Raw genomic sequence first — 24,827 nt, 5'->3', positions numbered from 1 at the left:
CTTTCAAGGACTCGACAACTCCTGGTTTCAGTACTTTTTATTTGCACAGTTTGTCTTCTTTTGAACATTGGTTGTTTGCTAGTCTTTGGATACGTTTAGTTTTTTTTTGCATTTCTTTATTTTCCTGTAAGTGGCAACAAGATATGGTAATACACTTTGATAATAAATTTACTTTCAATTTTAATACCCAAAGGTTTCCATCTCCTTGAATGATTGGCTGATCTGGGTTAATGTGACACTCTGATGGCAGAGAGAGAGTTTGATCTGGATGAGAAGGTCTAATGCAGGAGAAAAATACACAGTAAATGGAAAGACCCTTAGGAGCAATGGTGTACAGGGGAATCTAGGGGTGCAAGTCCATAGCTCTCTGAAAGCAGCAAGATAAGTAGAGAAGGTTGTAAAGAAGGCCTCAGGCTGTGAGACTAATAAATACTCGGCCACCACCGCGATCCTGGCACCGGGACAGCCAGCTGTTTACCTGTACTGCACAACTGCATGCATTTTGAATTATATCTTATGAATTTATGGTAATATTTTGTTTTATATGCTGTGATATACGTTTCATTTGGTTGTATATATGTACAATCTGACGACAATAAACGTGAACTTGTATGGCTTGCCTGTCTTCATTGGTCAGGCCATTGTCTATACGAGACATGGAGTCGGTAAGAACTGTGTAAAACTTTGTCTGCAGAACGGTGTGCAGAGGAGCTTCGTCAGGATGTCAACCTGCACTGGAATTTACGAGCACAAGCAGAGGGTGGACAAATTTGGTTGCTTTCTCGAGAGCAGGCGTTTCCAATTTTTTTTTTTATGCTGTGGACCAATACCACTACACAAGGGGTCTGTGGAGCGCATGCTGGGAACCCCTGCTCTAGAGCACTGGAGGTTGTGGGGAGATCTGATAGAGGCACAGATGGGAAAAGACACTGACTGTCTATTCTCAGGGTGCAAGCATCAGGTACTAGAGGTCATAGGTGTCAGGTGAGAGAAGGAAATTTAAAGGAGACATGCAGGGTCAGTATTTATTTACAGAGATGGTGGGTGCCTGTAGCACTCTGCCAGGGGAGGTGGTGGAAAAAGGTACAATAGACGTGTTTAAGATAGACAGACACGTGAACTTAAGGCAATGGAGGGATACGGATCATGTGCAGGCAGATGAGATTAGTTTAGATTGGTACCAGGACACAGTGGATCAAAGGGCCTGTGCCGTACAATTCTATATGGTCAACTGACAGAGAAGGCACTGCAGCAACAGACCTGTGAGGGATGGCCAACCAACACCAGACTTGCCATTGACTCCCACAACCCATGCAGACATCCTCCCCAGCACTGAGGACATCTTCAAAAGATGATGCTTCAAAAAAGGCAGCATCCGTCATTGAGGACCCCCCATTACTCAGGACATGCCCTCTTCTCATTGCTACCATCAAGGAGGAGGTACAGGAGTCACACAGTTTTAGGAACAGCTTTCCCCCCGCCACCATCGATTTCTCAATGGACAACGAACCCACGTACACTAATTCAGACGTTTCTTTTTGTTTGCTCTCTTTTTGCACTATTATTTTAATTTTGTATTATAATCTGTACATTAATTCTGATGGTGATTCTGGGTTTGCCTTTTCCTTCACGGCTCACTGCTTCCCCAACGAGGGTGCTGCTTTCATTCAGAGAAAAGGCGAGGTGGACCAAAAAGCCCCCGGCCAAAGTGCTTGATGTCCACTCACTAACTGGTAGTCAGTGGTTTCACACTGTCGTCGGCCGTTGGTGTTGAGAGATTCACGTCCTTGATCCAGACCGTGTGATTGCTCACCCCATGCAAAACCAGGCAGCAGAAATGAAAGCCCTGGCCAGACCACTGGTCTAACACTCAGTGCAGGGAAGCTGCGGGCGTAGCAGCTAGTGTAACACTACGTCGCCAGTGAACCAGCTTCAATTCCTGCCACCGTCTCTCAGGCGTTTCCTCTCGCATTCCAAAGACATACGGTTTAGGGTGAGTAAGTTGTGAGCACGCTACGTCGGTGCCCGAAGCACGGTGACACTTGCAGGCTGCCCCCAGCACGATTTTGGACCGTGTTGGTCGTTGATGTAAGTGATGCCTTACACTCTATTTTGACGTCCACGTGACAAATAAAACTAATCATCTTTACTGTTCCACCCTCATTCAGGAAAAGCTGTAGAGATAAACACAGCAACTGCAGACTGAATAGAAACCTCAGTGGTGGAACATTCTGGAAACAACGTAGTCAAAGACAATACAGCATAGATACAGGTCCTTTGGCTCAACCAGTCCACCCTAGTCCCAATGTCCTGTGTTCGGTGTCAGAAGCATGGTGACACTTACAGGCACTCACTCCTCCCCGTATATCCTGGGACAGTGTTGGCATCAATGCAAAGCGATGCATTTCAATGTATGTTTCAATGTACACGTGACAAATAAAGCTCTTCTTTGATTCTTTTCAGACTCAGTGGCCATTCTCCCTGGCCAAAACCAGTCAGCAGAAGACCGATCTTCGCGTGCAAGCACTTTTTCGAAACAGCGTCGAGTCTGGCAGGGAGCAACCGGTGGTCAATTCACTCTTCTGAGACCGGTGCGGCAAAACTGTAAACGAGTCAGGAATGGCCAGTGGATTTGACCCGCCTGGAAGTTCTCCAAGTCAACGTCGGAGGGAGCTGGGTCTCTAGTGGCTGTTGCCTTTCTGGCATTGGCAGCACATGTCGGACCGCCCGCACGCCACCCGGCTGACGAAGATGTAGGAGTCTGGGTCGCCGCCCACTGCCACCTCCTGCAACTGGAGACACTCCTCACGCGTTGGCTGGGCAGGGGTGAGGGCGGTGCAGCAGACCCGGCACGTGCTGGCAGTGGGGAGGGGCCGGTCCCCGGGGCTGCTGGGTGGGATGTAGTGGGACTGGGGCGGCTCGCGGACCACGCTGACCCCCTGGGCCGGGCTGTCTCGGAACTCGTGGGCGTCCAGCGGATGCTGCCCGGCGGGGAACGCCGCTGGTGAACACAGGCAACACTCGGAGGTCCTCGACATGTGACACGCTGGCGGCAGCTGAGTCCGGCACTGCCCTCTGAACCCCAGTGGCTCCTGAGACTCAGACACACCAAAGTGGCCCCCCTGGTGGAACAAGGCACCCTTTGCGGTCTCCACTGTGGAGTAGGGAAGCTTATCAGAGTTCAGGTTCTTCAGCTCTATCTCCACCGTCGTGACGTGATTCTTTTTACAATTGTCCACCAACCTGTCATACTGGGGGGACTTACTCTGAGTGCTTCGGCTGGGCCTCCGGACCTCGGCACTCTCCTCTTTGGCTGCCTCCGATTTTGGTGGGGCTCTCTGGCCCAGGGCATCACCCCCCTGGTTGCTTGGGGGTTTGCCATCGAGCTGCTGGTCCATCAGAATTGAGCTGGAGTAAAGGTTCATGGAGAGGGGCCCTGTCTGCCCGGGGGACAGATTTCCAACTGATGCGATGCTGGCGTTTTTCAACAGTGACTGGTCCAAAACCAGCAGAGAATTGCACTGCTCCGTCTGCGTCTGCATGGGCAAGAAGTGGCTATTGTCTCTCACATCCTCATCATTGCAGTCATTATAAAGGTCAATATTATCGGGAATGGGAGGCCTCGAGGACCCCAGGGGATCATTTGAGGCCTCAGATGCTCCTCCGAAGATTCCACCAGTGTTGTTCTCTGTCAGGGGCAAGGGGGCGTCGGAGAATTCAGACTGGGCAGGGTCTTTGCTGGAGGGCAGGTCTGACCTGGGGCTCCAGTTGTTTCCCACAACAGCCCCTTCACCCAACCTTGAGCCAGCGTTCTGGGGATTCATGCTGTCAGCTTCCCTCGGAGGGGGAATGCGCCTCAGCTGGACGATATCCTCACACCTGCAATGCGTAGCTTCGTTCAGCATCTCCTGCATTAGCTCGCACTCCGCCCGGGCCAAGAAGAACTCAAATCCCAGCTGGCCAATGTCCTCCTCGCTGACCTGCTCCGATATCACGTATTTGCTGGCTCCTTGCCGAACATAGCCCAGCTTTTGCAAGATCTCCTGAAGATCACTGGGCGCAAAGACAGGTTGGATAAAGTAGACAAAGGCTCCAGTGAAGGTCTGAAATGAAAGAGACTGTGTTAGAGACTTTACCAAATGACATTCACCTGCTCTTCCAAGGTTCAAGGTTTAAGATTGTTTAAAGTCATTCTTTGTATTCAAGTGTAAGAACAAAGTAATTGTTATTTGGGCTGCAGTGCAGCACAAACATAAAGTCATTAAAAAAAACACAATAAATATAAATACATAAGACAGCTTATATATATTGATTGGGTGTCCATAAAGTGACTGACAGGAAATTATAAACTAGTGGTGGTTGGGGGGTGTGGAGGGGTAGGCTAGTGAGTGGAGGTGTTGATTAGACTTACTGCTTGGAGAAAGTAACTGTTTTTAAGTCTGGTGGAGCTGATGCTACGTAGCCTCCTCCCTGATGGGAGAGGGACAAACAGTCCATGAGCAGGGTGGGTGGGATCCTCCCTGACATTACTGGCCCTTTTCCAGCTGCTTTCTGCATATCCTTAATGGTGAGAAGTCAGCATCTACCAGTTCAATTAAGGGCGGGGGGGGGAGGTGGAGGAGAAGTGGAGTGGTGGGTGAGAGGGAGGAAGGGGGGTTGACGAGGGGGTGTGAAGATGATTGAGTTCACATTGAAATTTGAGAGGGAAATAATAAAATCCAGTGTGTTGATATTTCAGTGGAATAAAGGAAATTACAATGGCGTGAGAAGGCAACTGGCCCAGTGACTGGAAAGGGACATTTGCAGGAAGGACAGCAGAGCACCAAGGGCTGGAGTTTCTGCGAAAAATGAGGGAAGTGCAAGACAGATATATTCCAAATAAGAAGAAATTTTCAAAGGGAAGAAGGACACTACCGTGGCTGACAAGTGAAGTCAGAGCCAAAGTAAAAGCAAAAGAGAGGGCATATAATGAAGCCAGAGCTAGTGGGAAGAAAGAGGATTGGGGAGCTTTTAAGAACTTGCAGAAGGAAACTAAGAAGGTCATTTGGAAGGAAAAGATAAATTATGAGAGGAAGCTGGCGACTAATATCAAAGAAGATAATAAAAGCATTTTTAAATATATAAAGGAGGGTAGAGTTGAGGGTAGATATAGGACCAATACAAAATGACGCTGGAGATGTTGTAATGAGAGATGCAGAGCTGGCAGAGGAACTGAATGAGTATTTTACATCAGTCTTCACAGTGGAAGTCGTCTGCAGTATACCAGACATTCAAGAGTGTCAGGGAAGTGAAGTTTGTGCGGTGAAAATTACGACTGAGAAGGAAATTTAATGGTCTGAGGGTGGATAAATCTCCTGGACCTGATGGAATGCATCCTCGGGTTCTGAAGGGAGTAACTGGAGAGATTGCGGAGGCATTAACGATCATCTTTCAAGAATCGATAGATCCTGGCATTGTACCGGATGATTTGAAAATTGCAAATGTTAATGCGCTATTTAAGAAGGGTGGGAGGCAGCAGAAAGGAAACTATAGACCTGTTAGTCTGACATCAGTGGTTGGGAAGTTGTTGCAATTGATTGTTAGGGATGAGATTATGGAGTGCCTGGAGGCACATGACAAGATAGGCCAAAGCCAGCATGGTTTCCTGAAAGGAAAATCCTGCCTGACTAACCTACTGCAATTCTTTGAGGAAATTACAAGCAGGGTAGACAAAGAAGATGCAGTAGACATGGTGTACTTTGATTTTCAGAAGGCCTCTGACAAGGTGCCACACATGAGGCTGCTTAGCAAGGTAAGAGCCCATGGAATTTGGAGTTTAGAAGAATGAGGGGAGACCTCATAGAAACATTTCGAATGTTAAAAGGCATGGACAGAGTGGATGTGGAAAAGTTGTTTCCCATGATGGGGGAGTCTAGTACGAAAGGGCATGACTTCAGGATTGAAGGGCGCCCTTTCAGAACAGAAATGTGAAAAAATTTTTTTAGTCAGAGGGTGGTGAATCTATGGAATTTGTTGCCACGGGCAGCAGTGGAGGCCAAGTCATTGGGTGTATTTAAGGCAGAGATTGATAGGTATCTGAGTAGCCAGGGCATCAAAGGTTATGGTGAGAAGGTGGGGCAGTGGGACTAAATAGGATAAAATGGATCAGCTCATGATAAAATGGCGGAGCAGACTTGATGGGCCGAATGGCCTACTTCTGCTCCTTTGTCTTATGGTCTTATGGAATTATAGGGAAGTTACCAGTGTGGGTGGAGCATTGGCCGAGAGTGGGAACAAAAAGATCCTATTCTGGCTGGCTGCCAGTTACCAGTGGAGTTCCACAGGGGTTGCTGTTGGGACCGCTGCTTTTTACAATGTATGTCAATGATTTGGACTATGTGATTAATGGATTTGTGGCTAAATTTGCTGATGATACAAAGATAAGTGGAGGAGCGGGTAGTGTTGAGGAAACAGAGAACCTGCAGAGAGACTTGGATAGTTTAGGGGAATGGACAAAGAATTGGCAAATGAAATACAATGTTGGAAAGTGTATGGTCATGTACTTTGGTGGAAGAAATAAACGGGCAGACTATTATTTGGATGCAGAGAGAATTCAAAATGTAGAGATGCAAAGGGACTCGGGAGTCCTTGTGCAAGATACCCTAAAGGTTAACCTCCAGGTTGAGTTGGTTGTGAAGAAGGCGAATGCAAAGTTGGCATTCATTTCTAGAGGTATAGAATAGAAGAGCAGGGATGTGATGTTGAGGCTCTATAAGGCACTCGTGAGACTACACTTGGAGTATTGTGTGCAGTTTTGGGCTCCTTATTTTAGAAAGGATATTCTGACACTGGAGAGGGCTCAGAGAAGATTCACAAGAATGATTCCAGGAATGAAAGGGTTACCATATGAGGGATGTCTGGCAGCTCTTGGGCTGTATTCCCTGGAGTTCAGGAGAATGACTGGGGGGGATCTCATAGAAACATTCTAAATGTTAAAAGGCCTGAACAGATTAGATATGGCGAAGTTATTTCCCATGGTAGGGGATTCTAGGACAAGGGGGCACGACTTCAGGTTTGAAAGACGTCATTTTAGAACAGAGATGCAGAGAAATTACTTTAGTCAGAGGGTGGTAAATTTGTGGAATTTGTTGCCACAAGTGGCTGTGGAGGCCAAGTCATTGGGTGTATTTAAGGCAGAGATAGATAGGTTCTTGATTAGCCAGGCATCAATGGGTATGGGGTGAAGTCAGGGGAGTGGGGATGACTGGAAGAATTGGATCAGCCTATGAGTGAATGGTGGAGCAGATTCAATGGGCCGAATATCTTTTGTTCTTTTCTTATGAGGAGGGATGATGATGGGGGGGGTGATGAAGGGTGGGGGTGACGAAGGAAGGGGCGTGCTGCGCAAAGACTGGGGGGCAGGAGTGGTTTGCAGAAGAGCGGGGCGCTGGCAGAAGAGTGGGGTGGTGTAGGGGTGGGGGTTAGGTGGGAGATGGTGGGTGATGGGTATGGAGGACAGTGAGGGGATGTGAGGGGGGATAGGGAGGGAGGAGGGGGAGCAGGTCGACATCGACGCTTGACTACAGAAGCCTCTGAGTGCCGCATCCTCTATCTTGATGTTATGACATCCTGCAACGCTTCAGTTGGTGACACCGGTGAGGGGTTGAGGTGTCCTCAGGGTTGCATCCCGAAGGAACTAGATCTTCTCTTTGTAATTTTATTTGTCATGCCTGTCGACTCTCACCATTTTTTATTACACAGATGTAAAACAGCTTGTTGTAGCAACTGCTCAGCAGGATACTGCAGTAAACTGTGGACACAGTCAGCATATCACGGAAACCAGCCTCCCGTCCATCGACTCAGTCTACACTTCCCTCTGCATCAGTAAAGCTCCCAACAATATCAAAGATCCCACCCACAGATTCAGAATTAAGCTATTCTTTACTTCTTGAATGTAGCTACACAGTTTGATAGGGAGGTGAAGAAGATATATGCTGTGCTTGTCTTTATTAGTTGAGGCATTGAATTCAAAAGTCAGGAAGTTGTGTTGCAGCTTTATGAAACTCGAGTTAGGCCACATCTGGAGTACTGCATACAGTTCTGGTCACCCCACTTGAGGAAGGAATTTGTGGCTTTGGAGAGGGTGCAGAAGAGGTTTACCAGGATACTGCCTGGTTTAGAGGGCATGTGCTATCAAGGAGGCTGGAAAAACTTGGGATGTTTTCTCTGGAGCGCCGGAGGACGAGAGGAGATCTGATAGAGGTTTATAAGATTATGAGAGGCACAGATAGTGGACACACTGTATCTTTTTCCCTAAAGTTGAAATGTCTAATACCAGAAGGCGTATATTTAAGGTGAGAGCGAGTAATTTCAAAGGAGATGGGAGGGGCACTCTTTTTTAAATACACAGAGAGTGGTGGGTGCCTGCAATTGCTACCGTCAGGAAGGAGGTACAGGAGCTGGATAGACACACACTCCCCTCCACCATCAGATTTCTGAATGGACATCAGCACTAACTCACTATTTTTCTTACCTTTCTGCTCACTTATTTAATTATATATGTACTTTTTATTGCAATTTAGTTTTTAATTATGTATTTCCATTCCTATGTATTGCACTGTGCTGCTGCCACAAAATGACACATTTCACCACATATGCCAGTGACATTCAACTCGATTCTGATTTTGAACGTGCTGCCTGGTGGTGTTGGAGGAGGCAGATACTTTAGACGTTGAGAGATGTTTAGATAGGCACGTGAATGTCAGGAAAATAGAAGGATATGGACACTGTGTAGGCAGAAGAGATTTGTTTAGATGGCTATTTGATTACTAATTTAATTGGTTAGGCACAATATTGTGGGCCGAAGGGCCTGTTTCTGTGCTGTATTGTTCTATGTTCTCCCATGGTAGATCCTCCGACTGACTCTCTTTTCCTGTCCAATCCCCCTTTCAACTCAAATGTTCAACAAATTATCTCAAGTTGACTCAGTGACTGATAACCCACAAGCTCCCGGTGCAGAAATTTCAAAGAAAACCTCCTTTCAAAGTAAGAAAAAAGGCAGATACTGAAAATCTAAAATAAGGGCAGAGCACATCGACACAGAGCGCTGTCGCAGGAAAACAGCATCAGGGGGCCCCTACCACCCAGGTCATACTCTCTTCTCACTGCTGCCATCAAAAAGGAGGTATAGGAGCCTCAGGTCCCACACCACCAGGTTCAGGAACCGTCATTGCCCCTCAACCATCAGAATCCTGAACCAGAGAGGAGAGGGTACAGGAGCCTCAGGAATACCACCACCAGGTTTGGGAATAGTTATTACCCCTCAATCATCAGGATCTTGGACTAGAGGTGATAACTTCACTTGCCCCATCACTGAGCTCACGTATGGGTTGCCCACAACCCGTGAACTCACTTTCAATGATTCTTCGCCTCATATTCTCGATATTTATTATTCTTTTGTTTTTATTTGTATTTGAAAAGTTTGTTCACCTTACTCAGTAGTCTTCTCATTGATTCCATTGTGTATCTTTGTATTCACTGTGAATGCAGGACCTCAAAGATAGTAATCTCAGGATTACTGCCTGTGCCACGTGACAGTGAGTATAGGAATAGAGTGAGGTGGAGGATGAATGCGTGGCTGAGGGATTGGAGCAGGGGGCAGGGATTCAGATTTCTGGATCATTGGGACCTCTTTTGGGGCAGGTGTGACCTGTACAAAAAGGACAGGTTGCACTTGAATCTGAGGGGAACCAATATCCTGGCGGGGAAGTTTGCAAAGGTTATTGGGGAGAGTTTAAACCAGAATTGCTGGGGGTGGGAACCGAACTGAAGAGACGGAGGAAGAGGCAGTTGGCTCACAAACAGAGAAAGCTTGGAGACAGTGAGAAAGGGAGGATAGGCAGGTGATAGAGAAGGGACGCACTCAGACCGATGGTTTGAGATGTGTCTATTTTAATGCAAGGCGTATCATGAATAAAACGGATGAGCTTACAGTGTGGATCAGCACTTGGAGCTATGATGTTGTGGCCATGACAGAGACTTGGATGGTGCAGGGGCAGGAATGGTTACTTCAAGTGCCAGGCTATAGATGTTTCAGAAAGGACAGGGAGGGAGGCAAAAGAGGTGGGGGAATGGCACTGTTGATCAGAGATAGTGTCATGGCTGCAGAAAAGGGGAACTCATGAAGGGGTTGTCTATGGCATCTCTGTGGTTGGAAGTTAGGAATAAGAAGGGGTCAATACTCTATTGGGTGTTTCTTATAGACCACCCAATAGTAACAGGGACATTGAGGAGCAGATAGAGAGACAGATTCTGGAAAGGAGTAATGATAACAGGGTTGTTGGGGTGGGAGATCTTAATTTCCCAAAAATTGATTGGCATCTCCCTAGAGTGAGGGGTTTAGATGGGGTGGAGTTTGTTAAGTGTTGTGACGAGAATACACATAAAATTAAGATGTTTGCTGGCCTGGGTTAGCATCAGTGACATCAGCAAGTGGTCTGCCACCTGCCCTCAGGGGAAGGAGAGATAAGGAACAATGGAGCAGCGTCTGGAGATATGTAATTAAGGGACGTGGGAGAGAGAGCTGTCTGGAGCGGCTCCCCCCTTTGAACCTTGAACTGTTTGAAGTATGGACAGGCGATACTCCAGCAGGGGGATAAAAAGGGACAGGTTTGCTAAGGCAGGACACACACGCCACCCGAGGTAACGAGACCCTGGAAGCGGTGCGCCTCTCACGAGTGGGTGAGAAGTATCAGACAACGACCAGGGTGGAAAGGTACGATCAGTGGGAACCCGGTGTGTGTCCGCCCTTGCCTGGGTGCCGGGTTCACTGCAGAGGATCGACCGCATCTGGAGGAGGGGTCACAGTCGGTGACCTCAGGTGACATCACCAAGGACCCGCCCAAAAGTTGCTTGTGAGCTATCTCGCCGGTCTGTGAGTGAAGCCGTTCTGAATGATCAGTTGTTCCTGTTCTATCTCTCTCTTCCCCCCACGTTGTCCATCGCCAGGGCAACGATTACTGCGAACTGAACTACTAAACTGGACTGAACTTTGAGTCACTTTTAAATTTGGTCATTTACCCCTAGACAACGATAGAGCTTGATTGATGCTGTTATCTTAATTCTGTGCACATGTGTGTTTATCATCGCTGAACTGTTGCATTTATTATCCTTTCGATTACTGTGTTGCTTGTTTCTTTAATAAAACTTTCTTAGTTCTAGTACTCCAGACTCCAACTGAGTGATCCATTTCTGCTGGTTTGGCAACCCAGTTACGGGGTATGTAACATAAGTGGGGTTCTCGTCCGCGATTTTGAACGCTAAATTTGGGACGGAGTAAATTGATTGGGTTAAAATTCCCGAAAGAAAGAAAAGACAAACAGCAGAAATGGAGGCTGAGGAATTTATAAAGGCGCCGACCTTGGAGGCATTAGAGGATGCCAGGAAATCGGAATTGATAGCTGTGGCCAAACAGTTGAATCTTGCTAAGGTGAAGTCGACAATGAGGAGAGAGGAGATACACAGAGCTATTGTAGAGCACTATGTATCTAAAGGTGTGTTTCTCCAAGGTGAGCTGGGGGTGGTGTCTATTGAAAAACCTGCTGGAGACGCGGTACAGGTACAGCTTGAAAAACTGAGACTCGAGCACGAGTTCCGGGTACGGCAGTTAGAACACGAAGAGAGAGAAAGACAGTTGGAGAGAGAAGAGAAAGAGAGGAACAGACAGTTAGAGAGAGAGGAGAAAGAGAGGCAATGGGAGCGAGAAGAGAGAGGGAAACAGAGGGAAAGGGAATGTGAGCTGGAGAAGTTAAAGATAAGGGCCGAGCAGGGGCTCGTGCCGAACCAAGGTGGAGGGTTCCGGGCGACCCAGGAGGTTAGGCTGGTTCCCCCATTTGACGATACCGACGTGGATCGGTACTTCCTCCACTTCGAAAAAGTGGCTATAAGTCAGGAATGGCCAAGGGATAAGTGGGCTGTGTTACTTCAGAGTGTACTGAAAGGGAAAGCCCAACAAGCTTACTCCGCTTTATCCGCGGAAGATGCCCAGAAGTACGAGGTGGTGAAAGAGGCCATCCTCAGGATTTATGAGTTGGTCCCGGAGGCATACCGGCAGAGGTTCCGGAATGCGAGGAAGCGGTGGGACCGCACGTATTTGGAGTTTGCCCGTGAGATGCAGACATATTGTGAGCGTTGGTGCGCCTCAAAGGGGGTAGAGGGGGATTATGACAGACTGCTACAACTGATCCTGATTGAGCAGTTTAAAGGTTGTGTCCCTGAGGGTATGAGACCCTACCTCGATGAGAAAGAGGCAGCCACGTTAGCCGCAACTGCTAAGTTAGCGGATGAGTATGCGTTGACGCATAAAATGAAGTTTGCCCCGAGTAAAGGCTACCAGAAGGGTAGTCAGGACGGCGGGGAGAGTCCGCCGGAAAAGTCAGAAAGTAAGCCGGGGACTAGTGAAAAGGATAAGGTAGACCGGGAGCAGTCTGGTCGGAAGTCTCCTGGGGTCGTCTGTTATAATTGTGGGAAAGTCGGACACTTTGCGTCCAGGTGCTTTGCCCCAAAGAAGGAGACGGGGAAAGGAAAAGCGGAAATTTGGAATGGCTGTATCGAGCTGTTAAGCGAACCGCTAGGGAAAGACAGGTCTGAAAAAGTCCAGGAAGGGCGCGAGAGGTTTATCTCGGCCGGACTGGTATCAGTGAAGGAGAGGTTAAAACCAGTTCCAGTGCGGATCTGGAGAGACACGGGAGCGTGTCAGTCACTAATACTGAAGAGTGTATTAGAGTTTAGCTCAGAGACCCAGACTGGGGAGGTAGAGGTCAAAGGTGTTGGGGAAGGGACAGAGTCAGTCCCTTTGCACCAGATACACTTACAGAGCAACCTGGTCTCTGGACTAGTCACAATCGGGGTGAGGTCCGAATTACTGATGAAAGACGTGGAAGTCTTGCTCGGTAATGACATCGCCGGAGGAATCGTGTTCCCAGTCGTGAGATTGACAGGTCAGCCTGCCAGCATTGAGGCCCCGCCCATGGACTCACAGGTTCATCACCGGCCCGCGATAGTGAATTTAGCTGAAACATTTTTGCCAACCTTGTATGAGACAGGGTGTAGTGAGATAAGAGGTAGTGAGGGAGCTGGGACAGACGTAGCAGTAGCCAGGAAAGAATTTGTGCAGACGCAGGAGCGAGACGAGGGGCTGATAGTTGTGGCAGAGACCGCTCTCTCTGACACAGCCTTGACAAGCTATTGTGCGGAGGAGGAAGTGCTAAGGAAGAAAGGGAAATCAAGGACAGTATCCGCAGATGAGGAATGGGGGGTGGTGCAAAAGAGTTATGGGGATAAGGTTTTTAACATGGCCCACGAGGTACCCCCCAGTGGACATTTTGCGGTGCTGGAGGAAACAGTTGGTGGAATCATGAAAGAGATTTACCGGCTGCCCAGGGGGCAGAATGTTATTGATCATGACCGACGCGAACTGAGACGGTCACCGGCTTTTGATATGCTAACAAACCTAGTCGGTGTTAGCGTGGAAATCAGTGAAGCTAGGGGCCCCCTGATAAGAGGAAAAAAACATTTTGAAAAGATTAGTATGGGATCGATCAGATGGGAGAAGGCTATTGTTTTGGCCAGGTCTACTGATAAGGTCTCTCCCTTAATCCCCGAACAAAGCGAATCTTTAGCAGAAGTAATTAAACGACTCACGCCCGTGGGTTTGATTGTCCCGAGGAAATGCAAAGAACTGGGACGTTGGGTGGTGTCTGTTACAATAGGGCGGCCTAGTAAACAACACCCATATTTTTTGAGTAATTCAGTGACTAAAGGGCTGATGAACACAGAGGTGTGTATTGGCAATTTAATACGGCTGTCTGAAGCCAGTTTGATAGTGAACCTTGAAAAAAATGAATTCGGCCACACGAGGGTCACTTACCTGGGAATTGTGGTGACACAGGGGCAGCTGGCAGTGATGCAAGCTACAGTGCAGGCTATCGCTGACCTCCCAACCCCGACAGACAAGAGGGCCCTCAGAAGGCTCTTGGAGATGGTGGGGTACTGCAGGAAGTTTTGCAATAACTCTGCGGTCAATACCCGTCCCCCTCCTACTAAGCCCTTGCGAGAGAAAACTGAGTCGGAATGGGACGACCCTTGTTATTGTGGTCCGGGAAAAAGCCAAATGAGAGGTTACATTGATCGCAATTCATCAGTGTTTTTGGCCACTATGAAGTTTGCTGAGTTGGAGCCTGGTCTAAGGGATTATTAATAACACGTGTAAAAGGAACAGAAAATGTGATGACTGTCTGTCAAGGTGTTGACAGCTTCAAACTCTTTGTATTAGCCAAATAGCTGTTAAAGATGTATATTTGTGTATGTATCAAATAATGTATTCATGTTTGTAATTTTTACCTCCCGGTAAAAATCCTTAAAGGGGGGAAGTGTGACGAGAATACACATAAAATTAAGATGTTTGCTGGCCTGGGTTAGCATCAGTGACATCAGCAAGTGGTCTGCCACCTGCCCTCAGGGGAAGGAGAGATAAGGAACAATGGAGCAGCGTCTGGAGATGTGTAATGAAGGGACGGGGGAGAGAGAGCTGTCTGGAGCGGCTCCCCCCTTTGAACCTTGAACTGTTTGAAGTATGGACAGGCGATACCCCAGCAGGGGGATAAAAAGGGACAGGTTCGCTAAGGCAGGACACACACGCCACCCGAGGTAACGAGACCCTGGAAGCGGTGCGCCTCTCACGAGTGGGTGAGAAGTATCAGACAACGACCAGGGTGGAAAGGTACGATCAGCGGGAACCCGGTGTGTGTCCGCCCTTGCCTGGGTACCGGGTTCACTGCAGAGGATCGACCGCATCTGGAGGAGGGGTCACAGTCGGTGACCTCAGGTGACATCACCAAGGACCCGCCCAAAAGTTGCTTGTGAGCTATCTCGCCGGTCTGTGAGTGAAGCCGTTCTGAATGATCAGTTGTTCCTGTTCTATCTCTCTCTTCCCCCCACGTTGTCCATCGCCAGGGCAACGATTACTGCGAACTGAACTACTAAACTGGACTGAACTTTGAGTCACTTTTAAATTTGGTCATTTACCCCTAGACAACGATAGAGCTTGATTGATGCTGTTATCTTAATTCTGTGCACATGTGTGTTTATCATCGCTGAACTGTTGCATTTATTATCCTTTCGATTACTGTGTTGCTTGTTTCTTTAATAAAACTTTCTTAGTTCTAGTACTCCAGACTCCAACTGAGTGATCCATTTCTGCTGGTTTGGCAACCCAGTTACGGGGTACATAACAGTGTGTTCAGGAATATGTAGATAAGCCTACAAGAGGAGAGGCCGTACTTGATCTGGTATTGGGAAATGAACCTGGTCAGGTGTCAGGTCTCTCAGTGGGAGAGCATTTTGGAGATAGTGATCACAACTCTGTCTCCTTTACCATAGCATCGGAGAGGGATAGGAACAGACAAGTTAGGGAAACCTTTAATTGGAGTAAGGGCAAATATGAGGCTAAAAGGCAGGAACTTGGAAGCATAAGCTGGAAACAGATGTTCTTAGGGAAACGTATGGAAGAAATGTGGCAAACGTTCAGGGGATATTTGTGGGGTTCTGCGTAGATATGTTCCAGTGAGACAGGGCAAGGATGGTAGGGTACAGGAACCGTGGTATACAAAGGTTGTTGTAAATCTAGTCAAGAAGAAAAGAAGAGCTTATGAAAGGCTCAAAAAAACTAGGAAATGATAGAGGTCTAGAAGATTATAAAGTTAGCAGGAAAGAGCATAAGAATGAAATTAGGAGAGCCAGATGGGGTCATGAGAAGGCCTTGGCGGGCAGTTTTAAGGAAAACCCCAAGGCATTCTACAAGTATGTGAAGAGCAAGAGGATAAGATGTGAGAGAATAGGACCAGTCAAGCGTGACAGTGGAAAAGTGTGTTTGGAACCAGAGAAGATAGCGGAGGTACTTAATGAATACTTTGCTTCAGTATTCACTACGGAAAAGGATCTTGGCGATTGTAGGGATGACTTGCAGCCAACTTAAAAGCTTGAGCATGTAGATATTAAGGAAGAGGATGTGCTGGAGTTTTTGGAAAGCATCAGGTTGGATAAGTCACTGGGTCCGGACGGGATGTACCCCAGGCTACTGTGGGAAGCGAGGAAGGAAATTGCTGAGCCTCTAGCGATGATCTTTGCATCATCAATGAGGATGGGAGAGGTTCCGGAGGATTGGAGGGTTGCAGATGTTGTTCCCTCATTCAAGAAAGGGAGTAGAGAATAGCCCAGGAAATTATAGACCAGTGAGTCTTACTTCAGTGGTTGGTAAGTTGATGGAGAAGATCCTGAGAGGCAGGATTTATGAACATTTGGAGAAGGCCTTTGACAAGGTTCTACACAGAAGGTTAGTTAGGAAGGTTCAATCATTAGGCATTAATATCAAAGTAGTAAAATGGATTCAGCAGTGGCTGGATGGGAGATGTCAGTGAGTACTGGTGGATAACTATGTGTCAGATTGGAGGACGGTGTCTAGTGGTGTGCCTCAGGGATCTGTACTGGGTCCAATGTTGTTTGTCATATATATTAATGATCTGGATGATGGGGTGGTAAATTGGATTAGTAAGTATGCAGATGATACTAAAATAGGTGGAGTTGTGGATAATGAAGTAGGTTTTCAAAGCTTGCAGAGAGATTTAGACCACTTAGAAGAGTGGGCTGAAAGATGGCAGATGGAGTTTAATGCTGATAAATGTGAGGTGCTACATTTTGGTAGGAGTAATCAAAATAGGACATACATGGTAAATGGTAGGGGATTGAAGAATGCAGTAGAACAGAGGGATCTAGGAATAATGGTGCACAGTTCCCTGAAGGTGGAATCTCATGTGGATAGGATGGTGAAGAAAGGTTTTGGTATGCTGGCCTTTATAAATCAGAGCATTGATATAGGAGTTGGGATATAATGTTGAAATTGTATAAGGCATTGGTGAGGCCAAATTTGGAGCATTGTGTATGGTTCTGGTCACCGAATTATAGGAAAGACGTCAATAAAATTGAGAGAGTACAGAGGAGATTTACTAAAATGTTGCCTGAGTTTCATCTCCTAAGTTACAGAGAAAGGTTGAACAAGTTAGGTCTTCATTCTTTGGAGCATAGAAGGTTGAGGGGGGACTTGATAGAGGTATTTAAAATTATGAGGGGGATAGATAGAGTTGATATGGATAGGCTTTTTCCATTGAGAGTGGGGGAGATTCAAACAAGAGGACATGAGTTGAGAGTTAAAGGGAAAAAGTTTAGGGGTAACATGAGGGGGAACTTCTTTACTCAGAGAGTGGTAGCTGTGTGGAACGAGCTTCCAGCAGAAGTGGTTGAGGCAGCTTTGATGTTGTCATTGGATAGATATATGGACAGGAAAGGAATGGAGGGTTATGGGCTGAGTGCAGGTCAGTGGGACTAAGTGAGAGTAAGAGTTCGGCACGGACTAGAAGGGCCGAGATGGCCTGTTTCCGTGCTGTAATTGTTATATGGTTATAAGTATAATATGATTAGGAATAGCCAGCATGGCTTTGTCAAGGGCAGGTCATGCCTTACGAGCGTGATTGAATTTTTTGAGGATGTGACTAAGCACATTGATGAAGGAAGAGTAGTAGATGTAGTGTATATGGATTTCAGTAAGGCATTTGATAAGGTACCCCATGCAAGGCTTATTGAGAAAGTAAGGAGATATAGGATCCAAGGGGACATTGCTTTGTGGATCCAGAACTGGCTTGCCCACAGAAGGCAAAGAATGGTTGTAGACGGGTCATATTCTGCATGGAGGTCGGTGACCAGTGGTGTGCCTCAGGGATCTGTTCTGGGACCCCTACTCTTCATGATTTTTATAAGTGACCTGAATGAGGAAGTGGAGGGATGGGTTCGTAAATTCGTTGATGATGCAAAGGTTGGGGGTGTTGTAGGTAGTGTGGATGGTGTGGAGGGCTGTCAGGGGTTACAGCGGGACATTGATAGGATGCAAAACTGGGCTGAGAAGTGGCAGATGGAGTTCAAACCAGACGAGTGTGAAGTGGTTCATTTTGGTAGGTCAAATATGATGGCAGAATGTAGCATTAATGGCAAGACTCTTGGCAATGTGGAGGATCAGAGGGATCTTGGGGTCCGAGTCCATAGGACACTCAAAGCTGCTATGCAGGTTGACTCTGTGGTTAAGAAGGCACACGGTGCATTGGCCTTCATCAATCGTGGGATTGAGTTTAAGAGCTGAGAGGTAATGTTTCAGCTCTACAGGACCCTGGTCAGACCGCACTTGGAGTACTGTGCTCAGTTCTGGTCGACTCACTACAGGAAGGATGTGGAAACCATAGAAAGGGTGAAGAGGAGATTTACAAGGAAGTTGCCTGGATTGGGGACCATGCCTTATGAGAATAGGTTGAGTGAACTCGGCCTTTTCTCCTTGGAGCGACGGAGGATGAGAGGTGACCTGATAGAGATATACAAAATAATGAGAGGCATTGATCGTGTGGATAGTCAGAGGCTTTTTCCCAGGGCTGAAATGGCTAGCATGAGAGGGCATAGTTTTAAGGTGGTTGGAAGTAGGTACAGAGGAGATGTCGGGTAAGTTTTTTTACGCAGAGAGTGGTGAGTGCGTGGAATGGGCTGCCAGCGGCAGTGGAGGCGGAAACTAGACACTAGACACTAGAATACTACAGCACAGTACAGGCCCTTCGGCTCTCGATGTTGTGCCGACCCATATATTCCTTAAAAAAAAGTACTAAACCCACCCTACCCCGTAACCCTCTATTTTTCTTTCATCCAAGAGGCTCTTAAATACCCCTAATGTTTTAGCCTCCACCACCATCCCTGGCAAGTCATTCCAGGCACCCACAACCCTCTGTGTAAAAAAACTTACCCCTGATGTCTCCCCTAAATTTCCCTCTCTTAATTTGTAAATATGCCCTCTGGCGTTTGCTATTCGTGCCCTGGGAAACAGGTACTGGCTATCCACTCTATCTAAGCCTCTCATAATCTTGTAGACTTCTATCAAGTCCCCTCTCATCCTTCTACACTCCAAAGAGAAAAGTCCCAGTTCTGCTAACCTTGCCTCATAAGACTTGTTTTCAAATCCAGGCAACATCCTGGTAAATCTCCTCTGCACTCTCTCCATAGCTTCCACATCCTTCCTATAATGAGGTGACCAGAACTGAACACAATACTCTAAGTGTGGTCTCACCAGAGATTTGTCGAGTTGCAACATGACCTCTCTACTCTTGAACTCAATCCCCCTATTAATGAAGCCTAGCATCCCATAGGCCTTCTTAACTATCCTAGCAACCTGTGCAATGACCTTGAGGGATGTATGGATTTGAACCCCGAGGTCCCTCTGTTCATCCACTCTCTCAAGTAACCAACCATTAACCCTGTACTCAGCCTTCTGGTTTGTCCTTCCAAAATGCAGCACCTCACACTTATCCAGATTGAACTTGATAGGGTCTTTTAAGAGACTCCTCATGGAACTAATTAAAATAGAGGGCTATGGGTAAGCTTAGGTAGTTCTAAGGTAAGGACATGTTCAGCACAGCTTTGTGGGCCGAAGGGCCTGTATTGTGCTGTAAGTTTTCTATGTTTCTCTGTTTCAATGCCTGCAAAAAAATGAATAGTAAGGTTGTATCTGGTGTGATGAGGTCCTGAATGACCCCTATGAACTGTACTTCTGGAGAGAGCGAGAGCGAGATGCCCAACACAGACACCTTGTTAAAAAGAGAGAGAAAGAAAGAGAGAGGCGAAGACTGCTCATAGCATGTTTACACTTTCTACAAGGACACTAGCCATTTCCTGGTTCCTACAGAGAGAGAAGGGAGGAGCTGTTTGATGAACAGCTAGTACTCAGCATGGTGAGATAAATAGAAGGTCAGATGATAGACCCTGAGACACATGGTTTTGGACACTGAATGAGCTTTGTTGTGCCCACAGAAAAAGTGGGTTTTGGAGGATCGATCAGGAGGATTGATCAGCAGCTCTCACAGTGTGAAAAGGGAGTGACTGGTGGGGAGTTATTTGTGCGTCCAATCCTCGCCTGGGTTGATAATTCCACCACAGAAGAACAGTCCCCTTTGTTGTGGCCACAGTTGGTGACTTCTAAAGGATTTTGGAGGACAACGGGAAGATCAACGGTGTCAGCTCACCTGAAGACTCAAATCTCTCCCTCTCTCTCTCCATCACTACTCAACTCAATACCACGAACTGAACTGAACTTTACTCATCATCATAAGACTATCTATTTACCCCTAGACTTGAAGCTTGGTTTTCATATATTTCCACACTTACTTACATATAATCATTGCTAACCTGTTTGATTTATCTGCATTTATATTACTGTATTGCATAATTACTAATAAATACCATTAGTTAATAGCAATACTGGACTCCATTTCTGCTGGATCTTTAACCCGTCATGGGGTACATGACACACGTGACAGATGTGTACTTTGATAATAAAGTTACTTTGAACTATGGAATGTTCACTGAGTCAGGCAGCATCTGTGGAGAAATGGAGTTAATGTGTCCAACTGATGATTCCCCTGGCCTGAGACATTAACACAGGCTCTCTCTCCCCACAGATGCTGACTGATCTGCTGAGTGATTCCCCCCACCTTCTTACTCCGACTTCTCATCTCTTTTCTCCAGTCCTGATGAAGGGTCTCGGCCCAAAATGTCGGCTGTACTCTTTTGCCTGGCCTGCTGACTTCCTCCAGCATTTTGTGTGTGTTGCTTAGATTTCCAGCATCTGCAGGTTTTCTCTTGTTTCTGTTTCCAGAACTTTCTAGTTTTACTAGCTGTGGACACAGCCCTGCACATCACGGAAACCAGCCTCCCCTCTAAGGACTCTGTCTGCACTTCCCGCTGCCTTGGGAAAGCAGTCAGCATAATCAAAAACCTTGTTTTCTCACCCGTCCCATGGGCAGAAGATACACGTACCACCAGGCACAAGAACAGCTTCTACCCCAGTGTCATCAGAGTCTTGCACAAACCTTTTATAACCTTTGCAAACCTTTTTGCACAAGCTTTTATCTGCCTCCTCCTGACCATTGCAATATATTTGTCCATTGGCACTACACTTTCTCCGTAACTGTAGCACTATGTTCTGCAATCTGCTTTCCTTTTGATCTACAGTACTGTGCAAAAGTCTTGGGCAGACGTAAAAAAATTCTGTAAAGCAAAGATGCTTTCAAAAATAATGAAATGAAGAGTTTCTAAATATCAAAAAGTTACTATAATGAGCAGTGAACAGCAAAAAACAAAATCAAATCAAAGTTCAAAAGTGCAACATAAAATTTATTATCAGAGTACATATATGTCACCACATACAACCCTGAGATTATTTTTTCCTGCGGGCACACTCATCAAATCTATAGAATGGTAACGGTAAACAGGTTCAAATGGAAGAGGAAGAGCGTAGAAGATATCAGTCTGTTGAAATGCAACTATAAATAGATAGCAATAAATAACCAGAGCACGAAATAACAAGACAAGGAGTCCTTAAAGTGAAATCATTGGTTGTGGAAACTTCTCAATAGATGAGTGATTAGATATAGGAGCAGAATTAGCCCATTTGGCCAATCAAGTCTGCTCCGCTATTCAATCATGACTTATCTTTTTTCCCCTCCTTAGCCCAGTGAGCCTGATGGTTGAGGGCATTAACTATTCTTGAACCTGGTGGTGTGAGTCTTGAGGCTCCTGTACTTTCTACCTGATGACAGCAGCAAGAAAAGAGCATGGCCTGGGTGGTGCTTTCCTACAACAGGGTTTCATGTAGATGTACTCAACGGTTGAGAGGGCTGTACCCATAATGCGTTGGGCCAAATCCACTACCTTTTGCAGGATTTCCGCTCAGTATCAAATCAATAGTTGGTGTGACTACCCTTTGCCTTTAAAAATGCATTAGTTTTCTTAGTACACTGTCATGCAGTTTTATAAGAAAATCGGCTGGTAGGTTGTTCCAAGCACCTTGGAGAACTTGCCACAGTTCTTCAGCAGACTTTGGCTGTCTCGCTTGCTTCTGTCTCTCCAGGTAATCTCAGATGGTCTCGATGATGTTGAGATCAGGGCTCTGTGAAGGCCATTCCATCTAAAACCATGTAAAAAAAACCTCGGGTGGCGTAGACTTTTGCAAAGCACTGTACTGTATGCATGGAATTAATTTGTCTAGATGGCAAGTAAACAAAAGATAGTCACTGTATCTCAGCATGGAAAATAGAAAACCAAGTACAATACCCTCTCGTACCACCATGCGACATATGTCTGTGGAAACAGTGGATGTTTCCTGTCGTGGGGGAGTCTAGGGTCAGCGGGCACAGCCTCAGAATAGAGGGCTGCCCCTTTAGAACAGAGGTGAATTGGAATTTATTTATTCAGAGGGTGGTGAATCTGTGAAATTCACTGCGACAGACGACTGTAGAGGCCAAGCCATTATTTAAAGCGGAGGTTGACAGGTTTTTGATTAGTCAGGGGATCAAAGGTTACAAGGAGAAGGCAGTAGGATGGGGTTGAGAGGGTTAATAAATCAGCCATGTTGGAATGGCGGAGAAGACTCGACGGGCTGAATGGCCTAATTCTGCTCTTATGTCTTATACTAAGCTTGATTCTGATTCAAGTACTAATAGCAATACCCTACACCACCTCAGCTCCAAGGGTCTGACCCTTTTCCTTTCTGGTTCTGACCCCATGTAAGAGCAACACCAGAATGCTGCCTGGTCCATACAGCATATCAGGCTGAGCAAGCTGGTGCTTTTCTCTTTGGAGTGAAGGAGGATGCCAGGTGATTTGAACATTCAAAGTAAATTATTTAAGTATTGTATACAATCTGTGTCCACTTTATTAGTTACACCTGTACACCCCAATAATACAAATATCTAATCAACCAATCATGTGGCAGCATCTCAATGCATTAAAGCATGCAGACATGGTTAAGAAGTTCAATTGTTGTTCAGACCAAACTTCAGAATTGGGAAGAAATATGACTGATTGACTTTGACCGTGGAATGATTGTTGGTGCCAGGTGGGGTGGTTTGAGTATCTCAGAAACTGCTGATTTCCTGGGATTCTCATGCACAACCGTCTCTAGAGTTTACAGAGAATGGTGTGAAGAACAAGCAACATCCAGTGAGAGGCAGTTCTGTGGGTGAAAACGCCTTGTTAATGAGAGAGGTCGGAGGAGAATGGCCGGACTGGTTCAAGCTGACAGGAAAGCGACAGTAACTCAAATAACCATGTGTTACAACAGTAGAGTGCACAAGGCATTTCTGAATGCACAACATGTCGAATCTTGAAGTGGGTTGGCTGCAGCAGAAGACCAGACCGGGTTCCATTCCTGAGTGTATCTCACTCTTTACTACCCTGAGATTCATTTTCTTGTAGGCATTCACAATAGAACAAGGAAATACAAAAGAATCAATGAAAAGCTGCACACAAAGGCTGATAGAGGTGTATAAAATGATAAGAGGCAGAGATCGAGCGGACAGCCAGAGATTTTTTCTCAGGGTGGAAATCGATAATATCAGGGGGCATAATTCTAAGGCGTTTGTTGGAAAATATAGGGAGGGATGTCATTTAAAGTTAAATTGGATAGATATATGTATAGGAAAGGAATGGAGGGTTATGGGCTGAGTGCAGGTCGGTGGGACTATGTGAGAGTAAGAGTTCAGCACGGACTAGAAGGGCCCAGATGGCCTGTTTCCGTGCTGTAATTGTTATATGGTTATATAGTTCGTTTTTTATATATATCGAGAGAGTCGTGGGTGTGTGGAACGCCCTGCCAAGAGTGGTGGTAGAGGCAAATATATTAAAGGCATTTAAGAAACTCTTAGATAGGCACGTGGATGAAAGACAGATGGTGGGCTATGAGGGAAGGCAGGGTTAGATTGATCCTAGGATTAGGCTATAAGGACGACACAGCATAGTGGGCCGAAGGGCCTGTATTTGCTATAATGTTCCATATATCTTTCTGCACCTTGACCACACCCAGCGTTCAGATTCCCAAACTCCAGATTACAGACCTCTACCACTCAGACCCTGGGAACAGCTCAAAACCGGAAAATAACACCAGCCCCAAGATTAACCCATTGCTGACTGATGGAGTTTAAGCAACTGGAAAAGTCCATTTGGCCATCCTTTAAACCCTGAGCGCACCAACCTTGATCGACTTGATCTCCTTCCGCCAAGGCCACAAGTACAGGTTGACGGCGAGCATCTCCAGCAGCTCGAAGGCTTTGCCTAGGCCCCGGAAGCCATCGCGTCTCAAATGCTGACCTCCCCCGGTACCAACAAAAAAATCGAGGGCGAGCCGGTAGAAATCCAGGAACTGGAATCGGTGTCCCGAGCTGGGCACGGAATTGAGGAAATGCCTGCCCAGACGCACCTGCTCTTCCCCGGTGCAGGGCGACGCGGTGCCCGCGGCGAGAGCTTCTCGGTAAAACTCCAGGAAGTTTTGGTAAACTTCTTGCTTGCTGCGACTACCCATGTTGGAAGCGGGTGGGCGTCACGGACAAAAGGCAGCTGGATACAATGTGTCAATTTCACGGTTTGTTGCAGCGGCCGCGTCGGCAACAATGTGTCACTGCCTGCCAGCGCTCCGCTCCGCTCCCCTGCCCGGGCCAAGGGCAAGTGCGGAAAAGCGAAAGTACACATGCGCTCTCAGTCCTCCGTAGATTGCTTGGTTCACCATCAATAGACGGCCGGGGGAAGTCGTGCAGGACGGCGGAAATTTAATGCTGGTTGAGACACAGACACAGACACAGACACACACACATACACACACACACACACACACACAAAGGTGCTGGAGGAACTCAGTCAGGGGACTGGACAGTCGA

At 46.7% G+C, this 24,827-nt stretch overlaps 1 protein-coding gene across 1 annotated transcript; it reads right to left on the bottom strand.

Moving 5' to 3' along the window:
* si:ch211-189a15.5 (uncharacterized) lies at positions 1–24,607 on the bottom strand. Its single transcript, XM_063067236.1, has 2 exons — positions 24,149–24,607; positions 1–4,103 (listed from the first exon to the last, which is right to left on the bottom strand). Exons 1-2 carry the CDS (start codon positions 24,473–24,475, stop codon positions 2,682–2,684), a joined length of 1,749 nt encoding a protein of 582 aa, XP_062923306.1. The 5' UTR covers positions 24,476–24,607; the 3' UTR covers positions 1–2,681.
* Between the last annotated feature and the right edge of the window lie 220 nt (positions 24,608–24,827).

This window comes from Mobula hypostoma, chromosome 14 (genome assembly GCF_963921235.1).
Source record: "Mobula hypostoma chromosome 14, sMobHyp1.1, whole genome shotgun sequence".
Taxonomy (NCBI): Eukaryota; Metazoa; Chordata; class Chondrichthyes; order Myliobatiformes; family Myliobatidae; genus Mobula; species Mobula hypostoma.
This window is presented reverse-complemented; position numbering and strand designations above follow the sequence as displayed.